Source organism: Macrobrachium rosenbergii, chromosome 14, assembly GCF_040412425.1.
Source record: "Macrobrachium rosenbergii isolate ZJJX-2024 chromosome 14, ASM4041242v1, whole genome shotgun sequence".
NCBI classification, from domain to species: domain Eukaryota; kingdom Metazoa; phylum Arthropoda; class Malacostraca; order Decapoda; family Palaemonidae; genus Macrobrachium; species Macrobrachium rosenbergii.
This window is the reverse complement of record NC_089754.1, coordinates 18,200,677-18,216,335: the sequence shown is the minus strand read 5'-3', so window position 1 is coordinate 18,216,335 and position 15,659 is coordinate 18,200,677. Positions and strand designations below refer to the sequence as shown.

Genomic DNA, 15,659 nt, shown 5'->3' with positions numbered 1-15,659 from the left:
CAAGGTTAGTTAAGTTTGGGTGATCCATGGCGGGACGAAGCCGCTCAAACTAGGCAGGTGAGGGTCCGGTTAAATAAGGACCTAGTCTCTATGTTAGGTTGGAAGGTCCACAGGATGGAATCCGATAGTTTGGTAAGGACCCGACTTTCGAGGTTGGGTTAGGTTAAATCCATCATTGTATTTCCCTTGTTCTGCATTTTTCCCCACCCAGAAACCCAGCTTTCCAACTACAGCATATAAAAGGGGTGTCCAGTATCTCTGAAATACTCAGTTGTTCTTGCATTGAACTTAGAAACGCTTAAATCACACAATAAACCATAGAAAAATCATATTTTCAACTCCAGAATAAAATTATGTTTTAAAGTTAAAATTACCATAAATTGCACATTATATATATATATATATATATATATATATATATATATATATATATATATATATAAATATATATATATATATATATATATATATATATATATATATAGATATAGATATAGATATATATATATATATATATATATATTTATATACATACAGTATATGTATATACATTATAATGTATGCATATATATATATATAGTGTGTATGTATGTACTGTATGTATACATATATATTTTCAAGTATATATTACAATTTATGGTAATTATTACTTTAACCCATAATTTTATACCGGAGTTGAGAATATGATTTTTCTATGGTTTATTGTGTGATTTTAACTTTTCGAGGGTTCAATTCAAGAGCAGCTGAGCATTTTAGAGATACTGGACACCCCTTTATATCCTACAGTATAGTTGGAAAGCAGGGTTTCTGTGTGGGGAAAATACAAAACAGGAGAAATACAATGATGGATTTAACCTAACCTAGCCTAGGAGGCCGGGTCCTTCCTTACCTAAACAGGGGTTTCACTCCCATGGGCCCTCCAACCTAACATAGGGGACTGGGTCCTTACTTAGCTGGGCCCCCACCTACCTAGTTTTGGCAGCTTTGTCCAACTGGACACCCTTTTATATCCTATAGTTGGAAAGCAGGGTTTCTGGGTGGGGAAAATACAAAACAAGGGAAATATAATGATGGATTTAACGTAACCTAGCCTAGGAGGCCGGGTCCTTCCTCACCTAAACAGGGTTTTCACTCCCACGGGCCCTCCAACCTAACATAGGGGACTGGGTCCTTACTTAGCCGGACCCCCACCTACCTAGTTTTGGCAGCTTCATCCCTCCATGGATCCCTCAAACTCACCTAACCTTGAGCACTGTAAATTTAAATAGAGTTGTAACTTAAAAAAACTACACCTAACCTAATACTATAACCTTGCATCCTCACTTGACCTCCAAGTAACATAATCTAGGCTACCACGTCCTTACTGAAATAGTACATGATGTCACTTTAAAAACCTTCAATAAACCTTACCTTAATCACAATCAAAACTTGCAGAGGTAGGTTGTTTTTCCACTGTGGTCCTCCATAATTTTTGGATATAAGGGTTTCTGTGTCTTTAAACTACTCATTTATTACCGAAATGAATATCAGAAACGTTCAAAAAAAAAAAAAAAAAAAACAAGGGACTTTCTTACACGTCTGTACCAAACGAACAATAACTACGAACTGAAGCTCGTTTTCTCAAGGAAAACATTTATTCCAAAATTCCACTTAATTAGTTAAACTTAAAACAAACCAATCAGGTTTGAGTATTTACCCTAAACAACAGACAGTACCCATATATGCCTATGGTTCACTCAGTTGCCCAAAATGCTATATGTAACAGATAAACAGAGCTATAGAGACAATATATCTATTAGCAACTGAAGCGCTATCGCACAGATGTACATTGTGGTTCGGTATCCACCTTTTTTCATTTCCTTTGCATTCATATGACAGTAATCAAGCGACTCTTACCTGAGGTTTCTTTCAAAATCGCTGGGTTGGAAATGAACAAATCACACCCTTGGGTTTTTGAGGTTGACCTAATGACTTCGCCGTTTCCTGCATAGTTTGCGATCTTTAGGGGAAACGGTAAATGCTAATCTTTTCATTACCAGCACAGCTCTTTTGAGAGTTAGAGCTACCATAAACAGTGCATATCATGTAATGAGCCTTGAAAACATGAGCACTTGTCACAACACCTATTACTTGCAAGACTGAAGAAGCTACCCACTTGCTAGCCGAGAGTATGGGAACCACATGACGTTATGCGAAGGTGAATAAAAAACGGGACCTCTGCATACACCCTAGCTTCTACCCGAAGCTGTTCCGCCCAAAATTGAAATGTTGCGATGAATTTCAGCATCTAAATGTCGGACAGATACCTCGTACTCAAACTTATAGAGGCTGTTAAACAAATCTGAGTGTTAGGACTAATCTTTATGGAGATCCTTGTCACAAAGTGATTTGCGCTCGATCTTTTATTACTTAGTTCCCGACGGTGCTGAAATTTCATTCCGGGCTTTTGGGAAAACTTGGTTGTAGTCGTTTTTGTCTAAAGACGTAATTATCATGATTACGCGCACTTAATCCTTATAAATATAAGTGCAGAAATTTAAATATACCTCCCTCTTTTTCTACTTTTGACGTCTGGAGATCTAGACCCTTGTTCTTCCTTCGGCTGCATCTCGGTTTGGGGGTAATGAATAAAAAAAAAAAAAAGTGTCAGTTCAGCTTTGAATGAAATCAGCTGAATTTCTCAAGTACTGTTCTGAATAGCTGTTAACAGTGTCACAGTAGCGTTACATAGTAATATCATCTCTTTCTCAACAAAATCTTACGCTTAGAATACCATTATTATTTTAGCATACTGTATTGTTAAAAATGTTTAATGTAAAGTTTTTACTCAAGTAGTAAGTTAATGATTCTAATTGTCTCCGAGGCAGAACAAAAGACATAGAAAATTATTAATCACTAATAATATGAATTAATAACTTAATTAAATGAACTAGTAATGGTTCTATGCTAATGGCAATGCGTGTAGGCGGCTGTTGTGGAAGAAACGGTAGGGGTAGGGGTATACCCAGGCGGAAACGGTAGGGGTGGGGGTATACCCAAGCGAAAACGGTCCTTCCGAAATCTAAATCTTCAAGGAAAACGAACCATAATCAGTGGTAATAACAACTGTTATCGAAAGGATATTCATCAGACTGCTTTCCCAACAATAGTAGATGGTTCTGAACCTTATTTACTGGCTTTGGAAACGGGAAGAGTAACATGATTTAAATATACAGCTTCCATCTTCTGAGTGGCAGTGTGTATAATTTTTGATCCGCAAGAGGTAAACGAGTTACTGCGAACGGAATGCTGCCTATCTGAGGGACTGATTTTTCGAGACCCAAACGCCATCCTGCAAGTTTTAAAACTGATGGTTTCCTGTTACAGTAGCTATAAATTAACTGAGACAAATAAAAAAAATGCAGGCTACTATAAACATTTAAATTAAATGTATAGATAGTTTAAAATGTAAGGAAGTAATCGCACTAAGGACCTTGCTTCTTGCGATATATGCATATATGTATGTCTGTATGACCAGACATGAACCAAATTTCAATTCGTTAAAAGATCAATAGATGAAGAAATATTCGAAATATATTATAAAAAGGTTTCATCAAAAAGAACTAACGATACAAGAATAAATATGAAAGAAAAATTATATCAGCCTCTGAACGAAAACATCATTATACACCATCTACTTTCACAAGCGATAAACAATTGCTTTCTCAAACGGCAAAGCCAATCCGTGACTTTGGCTTCCACTTAGTGTGTGGTTCTCAGCACGCAACGTAACACTCAGCAATTACGCAAAGTTAGTAAGAGGGAGGGTTTCGAAATACTAACTAAGAAAAAAAAAAAAGTGTACCTGCCTGGCTAATGATACCTCGCCAAGATTCATCTGGAATGAAAGTAAAACATTTCGTGAATAAAATTAGAATCCAATACGTAAGAGTGGTATCAAGGTTCTCTGTACTTAACCCTAGGCAAATGAAATAATGAAGCTGATTGTAGATACAGGGGCACGTGTGATATGCATATATATATATATATATATATATATATATATATATATATATATATATATATATATATATATATATATATATGCATAAATTATATTAAAATAGATGCAAATCAAGCAGACGCACACATGGATGAGTTGAAACTTAATGAACATATATATATATATATATATATATATATATATATATATATATATATATATATATATAAATATATATATATGTATATATATATATATATATATATATATATATATATATATATATATATATATATATATTATATATATATATATATATATAATAAATATATATATATGTATATATATAATATATATATATTATATAATATACATATATGTATTATATAAATAGTATGTATAGTGTATGTGTGTGTATCCTTATGTTTATTATGCGTACGTATACATCAACCTGAGAGTATGTACAAATGTATAGTGCATACAAGCTAACTCGACTGCGCAAGAAGGGCGTGGTTATATTTTCAAACCAGCTACAATATGATATTGCGATACATGAAGTGTAAATGGGTAATACGACCATTATAGAATTGGAACTAACAACACTAGAAGCTGATAATAATCGGAAAGCATCAACTGCAATTACACTTAAAGCCATTGCAATTGCAGTCAAAATTGCTTACACTCATCGGGGTTTTTACCATTGTTTTTTAGTTCCTCTTGCTCCCGTCACTACGCTACGCTTTCCCCCACTTCTTATCTATGATTATCTTTTTATATACAGCCATTAGCAAAAATGAATTAGCCCTGAGGTGGAACTGCGCTAGGAACTGTGTAGTGCAATGCGGATCACAAAGACTTCCCTTTACTGATTCAGTTTGATCTACTAAACTTATTTGTCTTCATCTAAGTACTACTGCTAGAAAAACTTCTGTAAATGTAATGGCCAATCGGGCAGCAACGTGACGCTCTTATTTAGCCAATGAGGAGATATTTAGAAAAAGACATGAGAAGGAAAGAGAGTGGGGTCTGACGCATTACTCAGAGATAGAAGCAGTGAAACGAAAGCAAAAACAAGTTCCTTTAAGATGAGTCAATAAAAGGTGAACATACAGATTATGTGAGGAGATGAAAGCGAAAACGTCAGCAGAAGAAAGTAGAGGGTTGGATTTCACTCAAGCCTCACTGGAAACGTGCTCTGGGAATGTTTGCTAGTTGCCAACGAACTTCAAGAGCAAATAATTCATCTTGGTAAATTCTTTTAAAACCAACATCCGTTTAAAATTTAACGACGAATTTGATGCTAAATTCATCCCTCATGCTGTCTTTGAAATATTGCAAAAATGCCTTTCCAAAATTTACTTACTAAAGTACAAACCAGTGAATACCCCTTGATATTTCATGTCATGAGTAAGAAGCACTTTGTAATAAGAATTATATAAATTATTGAAAGAAAACTACCCTTGATGAGTAGCTACGAGAGGTATGCAACTACATGTCTTTAATCCCCAAAAGGGGAGGCTTTTAGGATGAGGTTATTAAGACACCGTGCCCTTCTCTACCCTAATTCTGACCCTCCACCTCCGACAGTGTGCTACCTACTGAGTTCATAGTTCACCACTAAGGCCATAAGAGATACAATGGGCACTTCCGAATAAGAGCTTATATCGCGTCCTCCTGATGGGATCGATCTTAGGTCTTTCACCCGCAAGATGTGGTAATAACTATACTACGGGCATCATCGTCACAATTTTCCCAAATGATTTCAAATCACAGACACACACATCACACACACACACACACACACACACACACACATATATATATATATATATATATATATATATATATATATATATATATATATATATATATATACACATATATACACACACACACACACTATATATATATATATATATATATATATATATATATATATATATATATATTATAAAGAAGGAATTCATGTCTTATATTCCATAGGAAGAAACCGATTCTCATTAGCTCGTTCATGCAGCTCCTAACTCTGTGGGTGAATCAGCTCCTCTCGTTTATTGTCAAACGTCGTTAAACAAGTGAAAGTAGATCGAAGTGTTTCTCTCCCGGTCGGTACCCAGACCTCTGCATGACCCCGAAAGGTTATGAACGCTGACCTTTTTGCTGATCTTATTTCTGCGGTTACAAAACGTCGTGAAGTGCTTACCAGTTGAACGTGGTGTCCACTGCAAACCTATTTGGTAACATGCTCTGCACAGCTAATCCTTGAGCCACGAAAATTTGTTATACGGTCAGCTTTGGTATTTTCAGAAGCCTTCGTCTCCATTTCATGAATAGGTGTCCGACGATGGGTCTTTGGTATCAAAATAATGTTTCCAAGCATTTGCGACTCTTTCGTAAGCGAATGAAAAACTGATGAATGAAAAAGATACAAATGGGTAGACGGAACCAAAATAAAAGAATTTGTAGTCGTCAGGTTCAAGGATAGCAACGTAATAAAAAAAAAATGCAAAAGGCTTAAGAAAAGAATTTAACGTCCCTAACATGTTCTATCACTGCAGAACATCTGCTATTAAAATGTCAAGAGAGAGAGAGAGAGAGAGAGAGAGAGAGAGAGAGAGAGAGAGAGAGAGAGAGAGAGAGAGAGAGAGAGAGAGGCGAAGCAACGTACAGGTACAGCACGTGTTTACAATTTTTGCTTCACGAAGAACAAGGACCCCGAGTGTTGCAATATTAGGAAGTGCATTTATTTTGTTTACTAATTGCGTTCTTATTCATAAACTGCAAAACAAATGAGGTTTACCTTCACCAATTTCTCCTTAATGAGCCATACTTGACTATAATTAGTTTAAAATTAACAATGAGTGTTGCAATTCTAGTTGAACAGGTCCCCACAAACTAATGTTATTTGTTTCGTTTTTTTTTTCAGATCACATAGAGGAAAGCTAAGAGCAACAAAATGGAGGTGAGTGAATTTTCTCTTTTGTAAATAGGCCTATTTCTATTTCCGTTTCCTGTAAATATACTCTTCCAATTTATAGAAATACCTCCGGCATATGGGATTTTCCGGAAGAAAATACTTATTTGACATACAATGATTTGTGTTATTTGTTCGTTACTTTTTAATTCAATTAATTCTTGTAGACAGCTCAGCATCAAAAGGTAAGTAATGCAAGAGTAAAAATGTATGTAAGAGTGACACCAGCGCGATCTTAATGAGGTGAAAATACAGGATGTGCCGGGCATTACTTATAATTGAGGAGAAAGTATATTTCCGGGCCGGGAAAACATCGTTGTTTAACACACAGAGAGAGAGAGGGAGAGAGATTACCATTCCTTGCAAGCGAAGTAATTATTATTGCTTTAAATCTTTACCATTTCAAGTTACTGCGTCCTAAACGACAAACACCGTAAGACAAATATTCCAATTAGTGCTTCAATGAATTGCATGGAAAGTCATCTACATCATTCAAATCTGGCCCTTATTCTTAAGTATTCTATTCTGTCTTAGGTCTCCACGACTTTAAACATATCCTGAACCAAACAACTGAAGATTATACTTAGTCTTAACACTAAAGATTAAACAAAAGTGAAAAAACAACACCATAAACTATGATTATCCTTGACTGACAGTCTCTTAAATGTCTTCGTTCAGCTTGCATGGCGTTGGCCTAGAATAAGAAGGTAATATTGTTTGCATTTGCATATTTACCATAAGTTAACCTTCATGACTAATGAAGGAAATTTCAGTAGGACAACGAATTAGACAAATTAGGATGTCAACAAAATCCGAGGATGATCAAGAAAGATAAGAGATTTCTTCATAAAATTTAGCAGCATTTCCAGGTATATAACTTGTTTTTATTGGTCCTGTCTTGACCTTTGACAAGCATCATTGAATAAAATATATCAATCGTATGTCGTTCTTCAGTCTTCCACTATGTTAAACTGAATCCTCCAATATCTTTAAAATTCAATACCACGAATTATTTTTTCATTTCCCAATAAAACTATAAAGCACGAGACAAAATGCGACAATAAAAAAACATATCTTCATATAATAGTGCAACCCTTAATCTTAAAGCATATCTTCATATAATAGTGCAACCCTTAATCTCAAGATATTTCTAACAGATTTGCATGTATTGCTTTTTAACTTCTTTTACTCAAATCTTTGTTGCAAGTAAAGGGAAAAAACACGGCTTGGCATACCACCTACTGATGTTTTCCTCTCTCTCCAAATGAGTAAATTGGGGAATTCATGTAGGCTACAAAAATGACGATCCATTTTATTGGCCTTTCCTTGGAAGTGATAGTTTATTTATCCAACCGACAAAATATAATAATTGTCTGTAATTGTTAAACTTGAGAGAGAGAGAGAGAGAGAGAGAGAGAGAGAGAGAGAGAGAGAGAGAGAGAGAGAGAGAGAGAGAAACTCCCTTATTTGCACTAACAATAAATTACCTTCACCTTCTCAATTTCATGGTTTCTAACTCTGCATTGTTCACAACAATTTATGTGGTTGCGTCTGATTGCTAGTTTTCCTAAAAATTCATCTCACCTCTTTAGAGTTCATTATGCATTAATAAGAAATATCTGTTAGTTTTTAAAACTGACTCTGGGTCCTCTTACCTCAAGGAAAATGGCAGAATCCATGGACATTTCTCCTTTTTTTCAGCTTCAGCTGTTTATTGTTTTGCTGGCATTTACTGGCACATCCTGGGCCATGACAGTTGGTCTCAAGGAAGGTGAGGAACTGCCAGAGGAGCTCAAACCCATCATGCCCGGAGGGTCCTGGTTTGACGACATGGCTGTCAAGAGGCTTCAAAGGAAACACCATGACCTGAAGGAGCTAGGTAAGGAGTATGGGACACACCGAATTTTGTTATCATAAACGTATTATTATTATTATTATTATTATCATCGCACCCATAAATATGATGGTAATATGCCTTAATGCGCAATGGCAAAAATCAAGAGCAATAATTTATATATATCACAGGAAAGGTAGTATATAGCAGTTCTGTTATATCTCCATTAGTTTATTTCAAGCCGTCATACTGACCATTTATTTCCCATTGTTTGTATTTTGGGACATTACGATAAAGTTCAGCTACTCGGCTTCAAAATGACCGCAAAATCAGTATCTTAGCCTGATAACTAACTTAGCATAGGCGAATCAAAGAAAAATAATGCAAACGAATTTTTCACTGATCATAAAAACTTTACAATCTTCTTCTCCATGTTTTCCTACACATTGGTTGGCATAAATTTCAATAACCTATAATTTGATTTGCAAACCACAAAATGAACTCAGCTATACCTCGTACTTCATTTTGGTGACTATCTATTAATAGTAAAGTGAAGACAATTTTGTTTCTACAAAACTAAACTCATCATTTTTGCTTTAATTTTGCTGGATATCCTACCATGAAACCAACTTTATTACGACACTTCAAAGAAAAATCTTGCAAAATACAAATTCAATTAGCAAAAATTTGGCTTACCATGGTGTTACAGGAGTTATTGGGCTAAGATTGACCATGATATGTCCACTGTTCATGACATTAGATATTTTTCTAGATGTTACAGACAATCTGATGTTTATGTCATTTACTTGTGGAATAATCACTGAGTATAAAGTCATCAGCCTTTCATCCTAGCACATCAGGACTTGGCCACAATGATGTTGTTAGGCTGGGTAATAGGTATACACAAGATTGTAATTGTAATGCCGTAGCTGCATAAGAAAATCATCAAAGTTCTTGGCTCAATTGACTGATGGTTCTTTTCAATTATATAGCTGACTGACATGAAGCTCGAAGGCAGGTTGCTGCAGCCTGGCTGACCACCTTAGTGGATCTGCTAGGAGCTCAGTTCTTGGGAACAATGCTTGCGGGTTATGATCAGAATCGTTAGTTTTATATACAAGGAAAGACGTCAACTGGACGAGAGACTCCTTTATGGTAGTAAGCATATAAGCAACGTATCTCGGAGGCCTGTTGAACAGGGTTGGAGTCTCAGTATCTGCAGCACCTCCAACGATAAGTAGACAGTAGCTTCCTGGAGTGCTATCAGTGATTAGTCGGTTTTGTAATAAGGTTCTCTTCAGAGGGTTCTCTGAAGGCCCTCTTTTTGACATGATACCATATCCATCTGGAGAAATGAACTGTACCCTTGAACAGGGTACTGGAACCAGTAAGCAACATTATGCTTCCTGAGTATGTTGTACGCAGGTCAGGCAGGCTCGTTCTTCATGAGTATGCTGCTTTTTTTATGGTGTTAGGAACTTACATGGGCTCAAAATGTTACCTTGCTTTTACTGCCCTATGTGACATCATTGATACCTATTCCCGTTGCAAGAAAACGAAGCGATAACACATATTTTGCATTTGTTCTAAGTAAATTAAGAAAACACCAAACTGTGTCCGCAACCTCCAGAAAAACCACAAATGCCATGAGTAGTGAACAGATGCTTAGTATTTTTCCGTCAGAAAAGAGAATCATACACCAAACTAGTAAGTTAATTAAAATAAATACAGCCGAGTAGCGATCATTTTTAACGAAACTCATCATGCTCATTTTGTGTCCATACTGTTAAGGATAATAATATAAAAGATGGTTTAGACGGCCAGTCCTGACCCTGGACCTTATATATAGTCCCGCAGCTGTGATCAAGGTACCATTATTCTGCCTACTTGTATAACAGCAAGCAATGAGAGAGGCTAGCACCAGACAAAACGGCGGCTGGTGTAAATGTTTCATCACTGAAGAAAAGGGAAATTTTGTTACAACTCATATTAAAACCAAATAAGTGTAGAAAAAGAAATTGTCAAAGAAATAAATGTAGCCATAAACAGACAGCAAACTAATGAGGAATAAATCAGACGGGACTGAGAAAAGATAAAGGTTCTCTCTTCTATCATTGTAGCTATTAACGTTCCTTCACTGAAAACAGTTGTCAATAATCTGGATCTTTCAGGAAAACTGGAAGGCCACAAACACGAAGAAGATGCTGAGGAGATGTTCATCATGTCCAAACTTGGAGCCAATCATCCAATGGTTACGATTCCCGAAGTAGGAGCTCCTGTTACCATCCCCATCGACGGAAAACAGGTAGATTTTCATAGAATTTCATTTAATGATGGCTGGTGTGTTAGGCAAATACCTTACCAAACTCAGACCATAAACGCGGAATAAAAATGGAGACAAGAGAGTAAAAGAGTGGTGGATAAATTCGGTGAAAGGTACAGACCCCATTCTTAAGTGTTACAACCAGAAAAACTGTAGTGAAAGAGTTCATTAGCTTCAAGAAAACAAGCAAGATTTAGCCAGCTGACTTGTCAGCCTGAATATTACTGAGCTAAACGTAATAAATGATGTAGGGGAGGCCTTTGCATGAACTTATAGGGAAGCTGAGATAAAAAGCGGTTCTAAAAATAATGTTTATAGTGGTAGATTACGTAAGGTAACGTTATCTTGAGAGGTAATGAGGATTGATTCAGACAGGATAAATAGAATGGGCGATTTTTCTAACCGGGACGTATCCATATACAAAATATATGATTTTATACAAGCATCCACAGCATGTATATAATTATCAAAAGTCTACTACGAATATGTATACGAAAAATGAATCTATGTACAAGTGTGCTTACATACTGTATAGTCATTCCGTTTATGATAATGCTCCAAAGTTATATTTTTATTGTGAGAATAACAACATTCAAGCTTATTGAAAGGTTCAATAAATAGAACAGAAGCATCTTGAAGATTATTACAATCAATATGCAAAGAGGAAGACGCAGTGAAGACTTACAACATTCTTCAAGTTCACACATAGACCACTAGAGAGAGAGAGAGAGAGAGAGAGAGAGAGAGAGAGAGAGAGAGAGAGAGAGAGAGAGACTAACTCAGTGTGGCCTACAATTTTTCGCCTTGCAGATTTGTATCTGCGCAACAGGACGGATAAACTTCCTTGGTGTCTTCATATAATATAGCTAACTTCTCTAAACGATTAGTGCCTACTTAAGCATTTTAACAAACGAGCCTATTTGCCTAGTTTGCATACGTCGTAAAAGCATTTCTGCATTACCCTCAGATTACAAAGCTCCAACATTTGAAACTTTGATTTTCTAAAGACTGAATAATTTCCTGGCCGATGTAACAAATTGTAGTTTCTTTGTAATTTTAAAGGCCAAGTTTGTTTTAAGATTACAAAAGGTCGATTCTCGGGACATCCAAAATTTAAGGCCGTGCCAGTTTTTGTAAACTACAGTAATGTAAGTGACCCTGGCATTCACGAATCAATGTTCGATTAACTTACACCATGCTGCCGACACTATTGCTCGCACAAAACATGCTATAAAATTATTGTAGGTTATCATGACTATATATATATATATATATATATATATATATATATATATATATATATATATATATATATATATATATATATATATATATATATATATGTGTGTGTGTGTGTGTGTGTGTGTGTGTGTATATATATAATGACTATTCAAAATTTAAAATTTGCACCAAAAAAAATATATGAGGACTCTATTTTGTCATCAAGTAAAAACAGCTGTCTCCTTCGTTAATGCTCATGCGAAATACAAACAGAAATGAGTACTCACCAAAGTTACAGCAATTACCTCCGTTAAAAGATGCTGTCTAGCTCCTCTCGGCAGTGGCGGAGAAAGTTCCAAGTAAAGTTTCCCTCACCACCAAAGTTCCACACTGGATAACGCTGTTGAAAGACAACACAAAAGCTTGCTCAGTCTTTACGGCCATAAACGGGAGATTTTACGAATGGAATAGCAAAGCCAGAAGGCTAGGATAGGGTAGGAAATGAAGATGACCAAATGTCTCGTGGTTATGAACGAACTGGCAAACTTAACCTCTGCAACAAACAAATGGCTGTTAGGAACTTAATTATTGAATTCTTTATTTTCTCAAACGCCAGTTGGAAAGTGTGCACACCTGAAAAACCCTAATAGCTCGTAACAATATTTATAAAGTGAACGGAGGTCCATATATCATTTCGTTAAAAACTATTAAAACGATTCCTTAATTTTTGTGAGAAACTCGGTCCTTTATGCTGGCACGTCTTAGTTATTAGAATTCAAAATAAGATCAAAACTCACTCTAACAACCTACAAATTATAATTATTGTACAGAAAATTGACTGACTTTCTCGGTAACGCGATCATTGTGTTAAAAAGAATGGTTGACTGGTTAAATTATGCATTTTCTGATACTATTGTCAAAGTAATAGAGGCAGTCAGTGGAAATAGCTATTATTTCTTTTTTCGTTGGAAACACTGAATAATAAAGTGAGATCCTGTTCAACGTGACGACTCGAGATGTAAGAGGAAAGGCCGTTAACCCGTCTCGTGAAGAAAGAATTTCCCTTAGATAATCTACGTTTCCCCCGTTCCCTTTGCTCTCTTCCCACCAAGCCGTCCAATTTCTTTAACTTCACTTTGCTCCAGTTTTCACCTTCCCTTTGAGAAGACAGTTTTAGGAGAGACTGGAAAATCATAATCAGAGCAGAGCGGAAGCAATTTCCGTGTCTTGGGAGTTGAAGTACTCGAAGAATTACTAACCAACGTTTAGAATCTGCGTTGAAAACCTAATTAATCTTCTTCGTTTTTTTCCTTTTTGCTCAGGACACACGGGAAGTCATGAGGAACTTCCTCCGCCAACACACTCATCACTCACACGAACTCAGGGAAAAGATTCACAGCAGCGAAGAACACGACGATGATGACGGAAGACCCAAGGCCCACAAAACATCTCACGAATTCATGGCAGTCTACGAGAGGGAGCTGGAAAACTTCTTCAAAAACTTCATGAGCGCCATGCTGCAGGCTGAAGTTCGTGGAGGTAAGGTGCTCTTTAACAGCCGCTGCTTTTCGTTCATTTTCTCATGTAATAATGATCTTACTGATAACAATATCAGCGTGACTAGAAACTTATGGGAAAAATTGGACTGTTCCATGATCTCAGATATGTCTATAAATAACGGACAAGTCAGTCTTATTTTTTGATATACTGGAAAATCCAACTCTGGGAAACATACTTTTCATTTGAGAATTCCGACAATAATTGAACGGTAATTCTTAATTTAGCATGACAGCCACCTTGGCCTTGACTTCAATCGACGTTACCAGATTTGAGTGGAATTTAAGATGAAAGAGTTACTAATTTTCTCTCAAACGTACAGGTCATCATCGTGATAATATTCAGTGAAGTATTTGTCACATTCAGTGATTGTCATATTCAGTGAAGTAATGTTGTCAGAGTTTTGGGTTTAATTTTTTTGTTTTTGTTTTTCTAGTGAGCATTGAAACGAGGAGCGATGATGATGATGACAGGCCTAATGGAGTCGACTCTTCATAGACAGCGAAGCTCCGTAGGAAGCTGCTCTGTTTTGCCATCTGCGGAAACACTGGTAGCGTCAATGATCACATATTGGGGTAAAATCTCCTTCAGGTCCACTGAAGGGCGGATGCCTACAACAGCAGTACAACCAACAACTATAACAAAAACAACCAATATTAAAAATTGTATTTATATTCTTATCTGGAAGTTCAAATGTTTCGTATAACTCACAGCTTTCTCCATTGACTTTTCATCTCAAACAGTGACATTTTCATGAACATGTTAGGTTTCGGTAAGTAGGCCTAGTAGGTTTGGTCAAGAACCTTTTACCAGTAGACCATCTTCGTAGCAACCCACTATTGATTTTCCAAGGTAACGCAAGGTTTAGTTTCGAGGATTTCCCAAGTTTTACTTCAGTTTTGGAAAAGGAAAGAATGCATTTTTAAAAAATCAGTATAATTGAACGGATGACTATGAGAGACAGCAATTTAAAACTCATCACACATTTCACGTATTTATAAAAATCATAGGTAACTTGACTTTATACTTGCATGTTAATAGATCACTGACTGTACAGTACAATGTAAGGTTTGGTAGCTTATGGTTGCCTTCCTTACTTTGACTTATTAATCAGCATACCATTCAAGTTTTAAAATCAAGGTTATTTATATCATGAAAATCATTTGGCACAATAATGGGCATGTCCAAAGTCAAGTTCTACCGAAGCATTCATGAGCGGAGACTACTGATACACCAAGTGAATAACTTGATACTGAATTCAATTATGATCACATACCCTTTTTGAATAACGGCGTATTTCATATCATATCACCAATTCAATTATTTATGTCTCTTTATCAGTACATCATCATGTCAAAGTATTTTATTATAAATCATTTATCAGAATCATATTTTTTTCATTTCTTCATTGTACTGGCCTTCATTTTTATTGATGTATTTTCATGTTTCATTTTCATAAGTTGTGTTATATCATTTGAATTTATGTAATAATGCAAACATGAATGACATATGAACTGAAGGGCAATATTTATATACATGCGTGAATGGTGCATATGTATTTACGTATGTAAATACCCATGCATTCATGTATACATGCATAAGTGTCTATATCCCTCGTGTTAAAAATATATTCCCAGTACTTTTTAATATGTTTGCAGGACGGGAAACAAAAATTTTGTACTACAACATTATAAAGGGAAATTTCATTGCATAACGTTTAAGCGTGTGTAATGCCAGATATTTCGTAATAAAATCAATACTAGGTTTA

The 15,659-nt window shown here is 35.8% G+C and overlaps 1 protein-coding gene across 4 annotated transcripts in view; it reads left to right on the top strand.

Annotated features, from left to right (window-relative positions):
• LOC136845744 (uncharacterized) overlaps positions 1-15,659 on the top strand; it is an 86,737-nt gene extending 71,078 nt beyond the window's left edge. For all 4 annotated transcript variants that reach the window (XM_067115981.1, XM_067115982.1, XM_067115980.1 and 1 more), the window contains 5 exons: positions 6,909-6,944; positions 8,658-8,835; positions 10,962-11,095; positions 13,657-13,873; positions 14,328-15,659. In XM_067115981.1, coding sequence (XP_066972082.1) covers positions 6,939-6,944; positions 8,658-8,835; positions 10,962-11,095; positions 13,657-13,873; positions 14,328-14,389 — 597 coding nt within the window. In that variant the 5' untranslated portion in view covers positions 6,909-6,938 and the 3' untranslated portion in view covers positions 14,390-15,659. The remainder of the gene's footprint in view (positions 1-6,908; positions 6,945-8,657; positions 8,836-10,961; positions 11,096-13,656; positions 13,874-14,327) is intronic.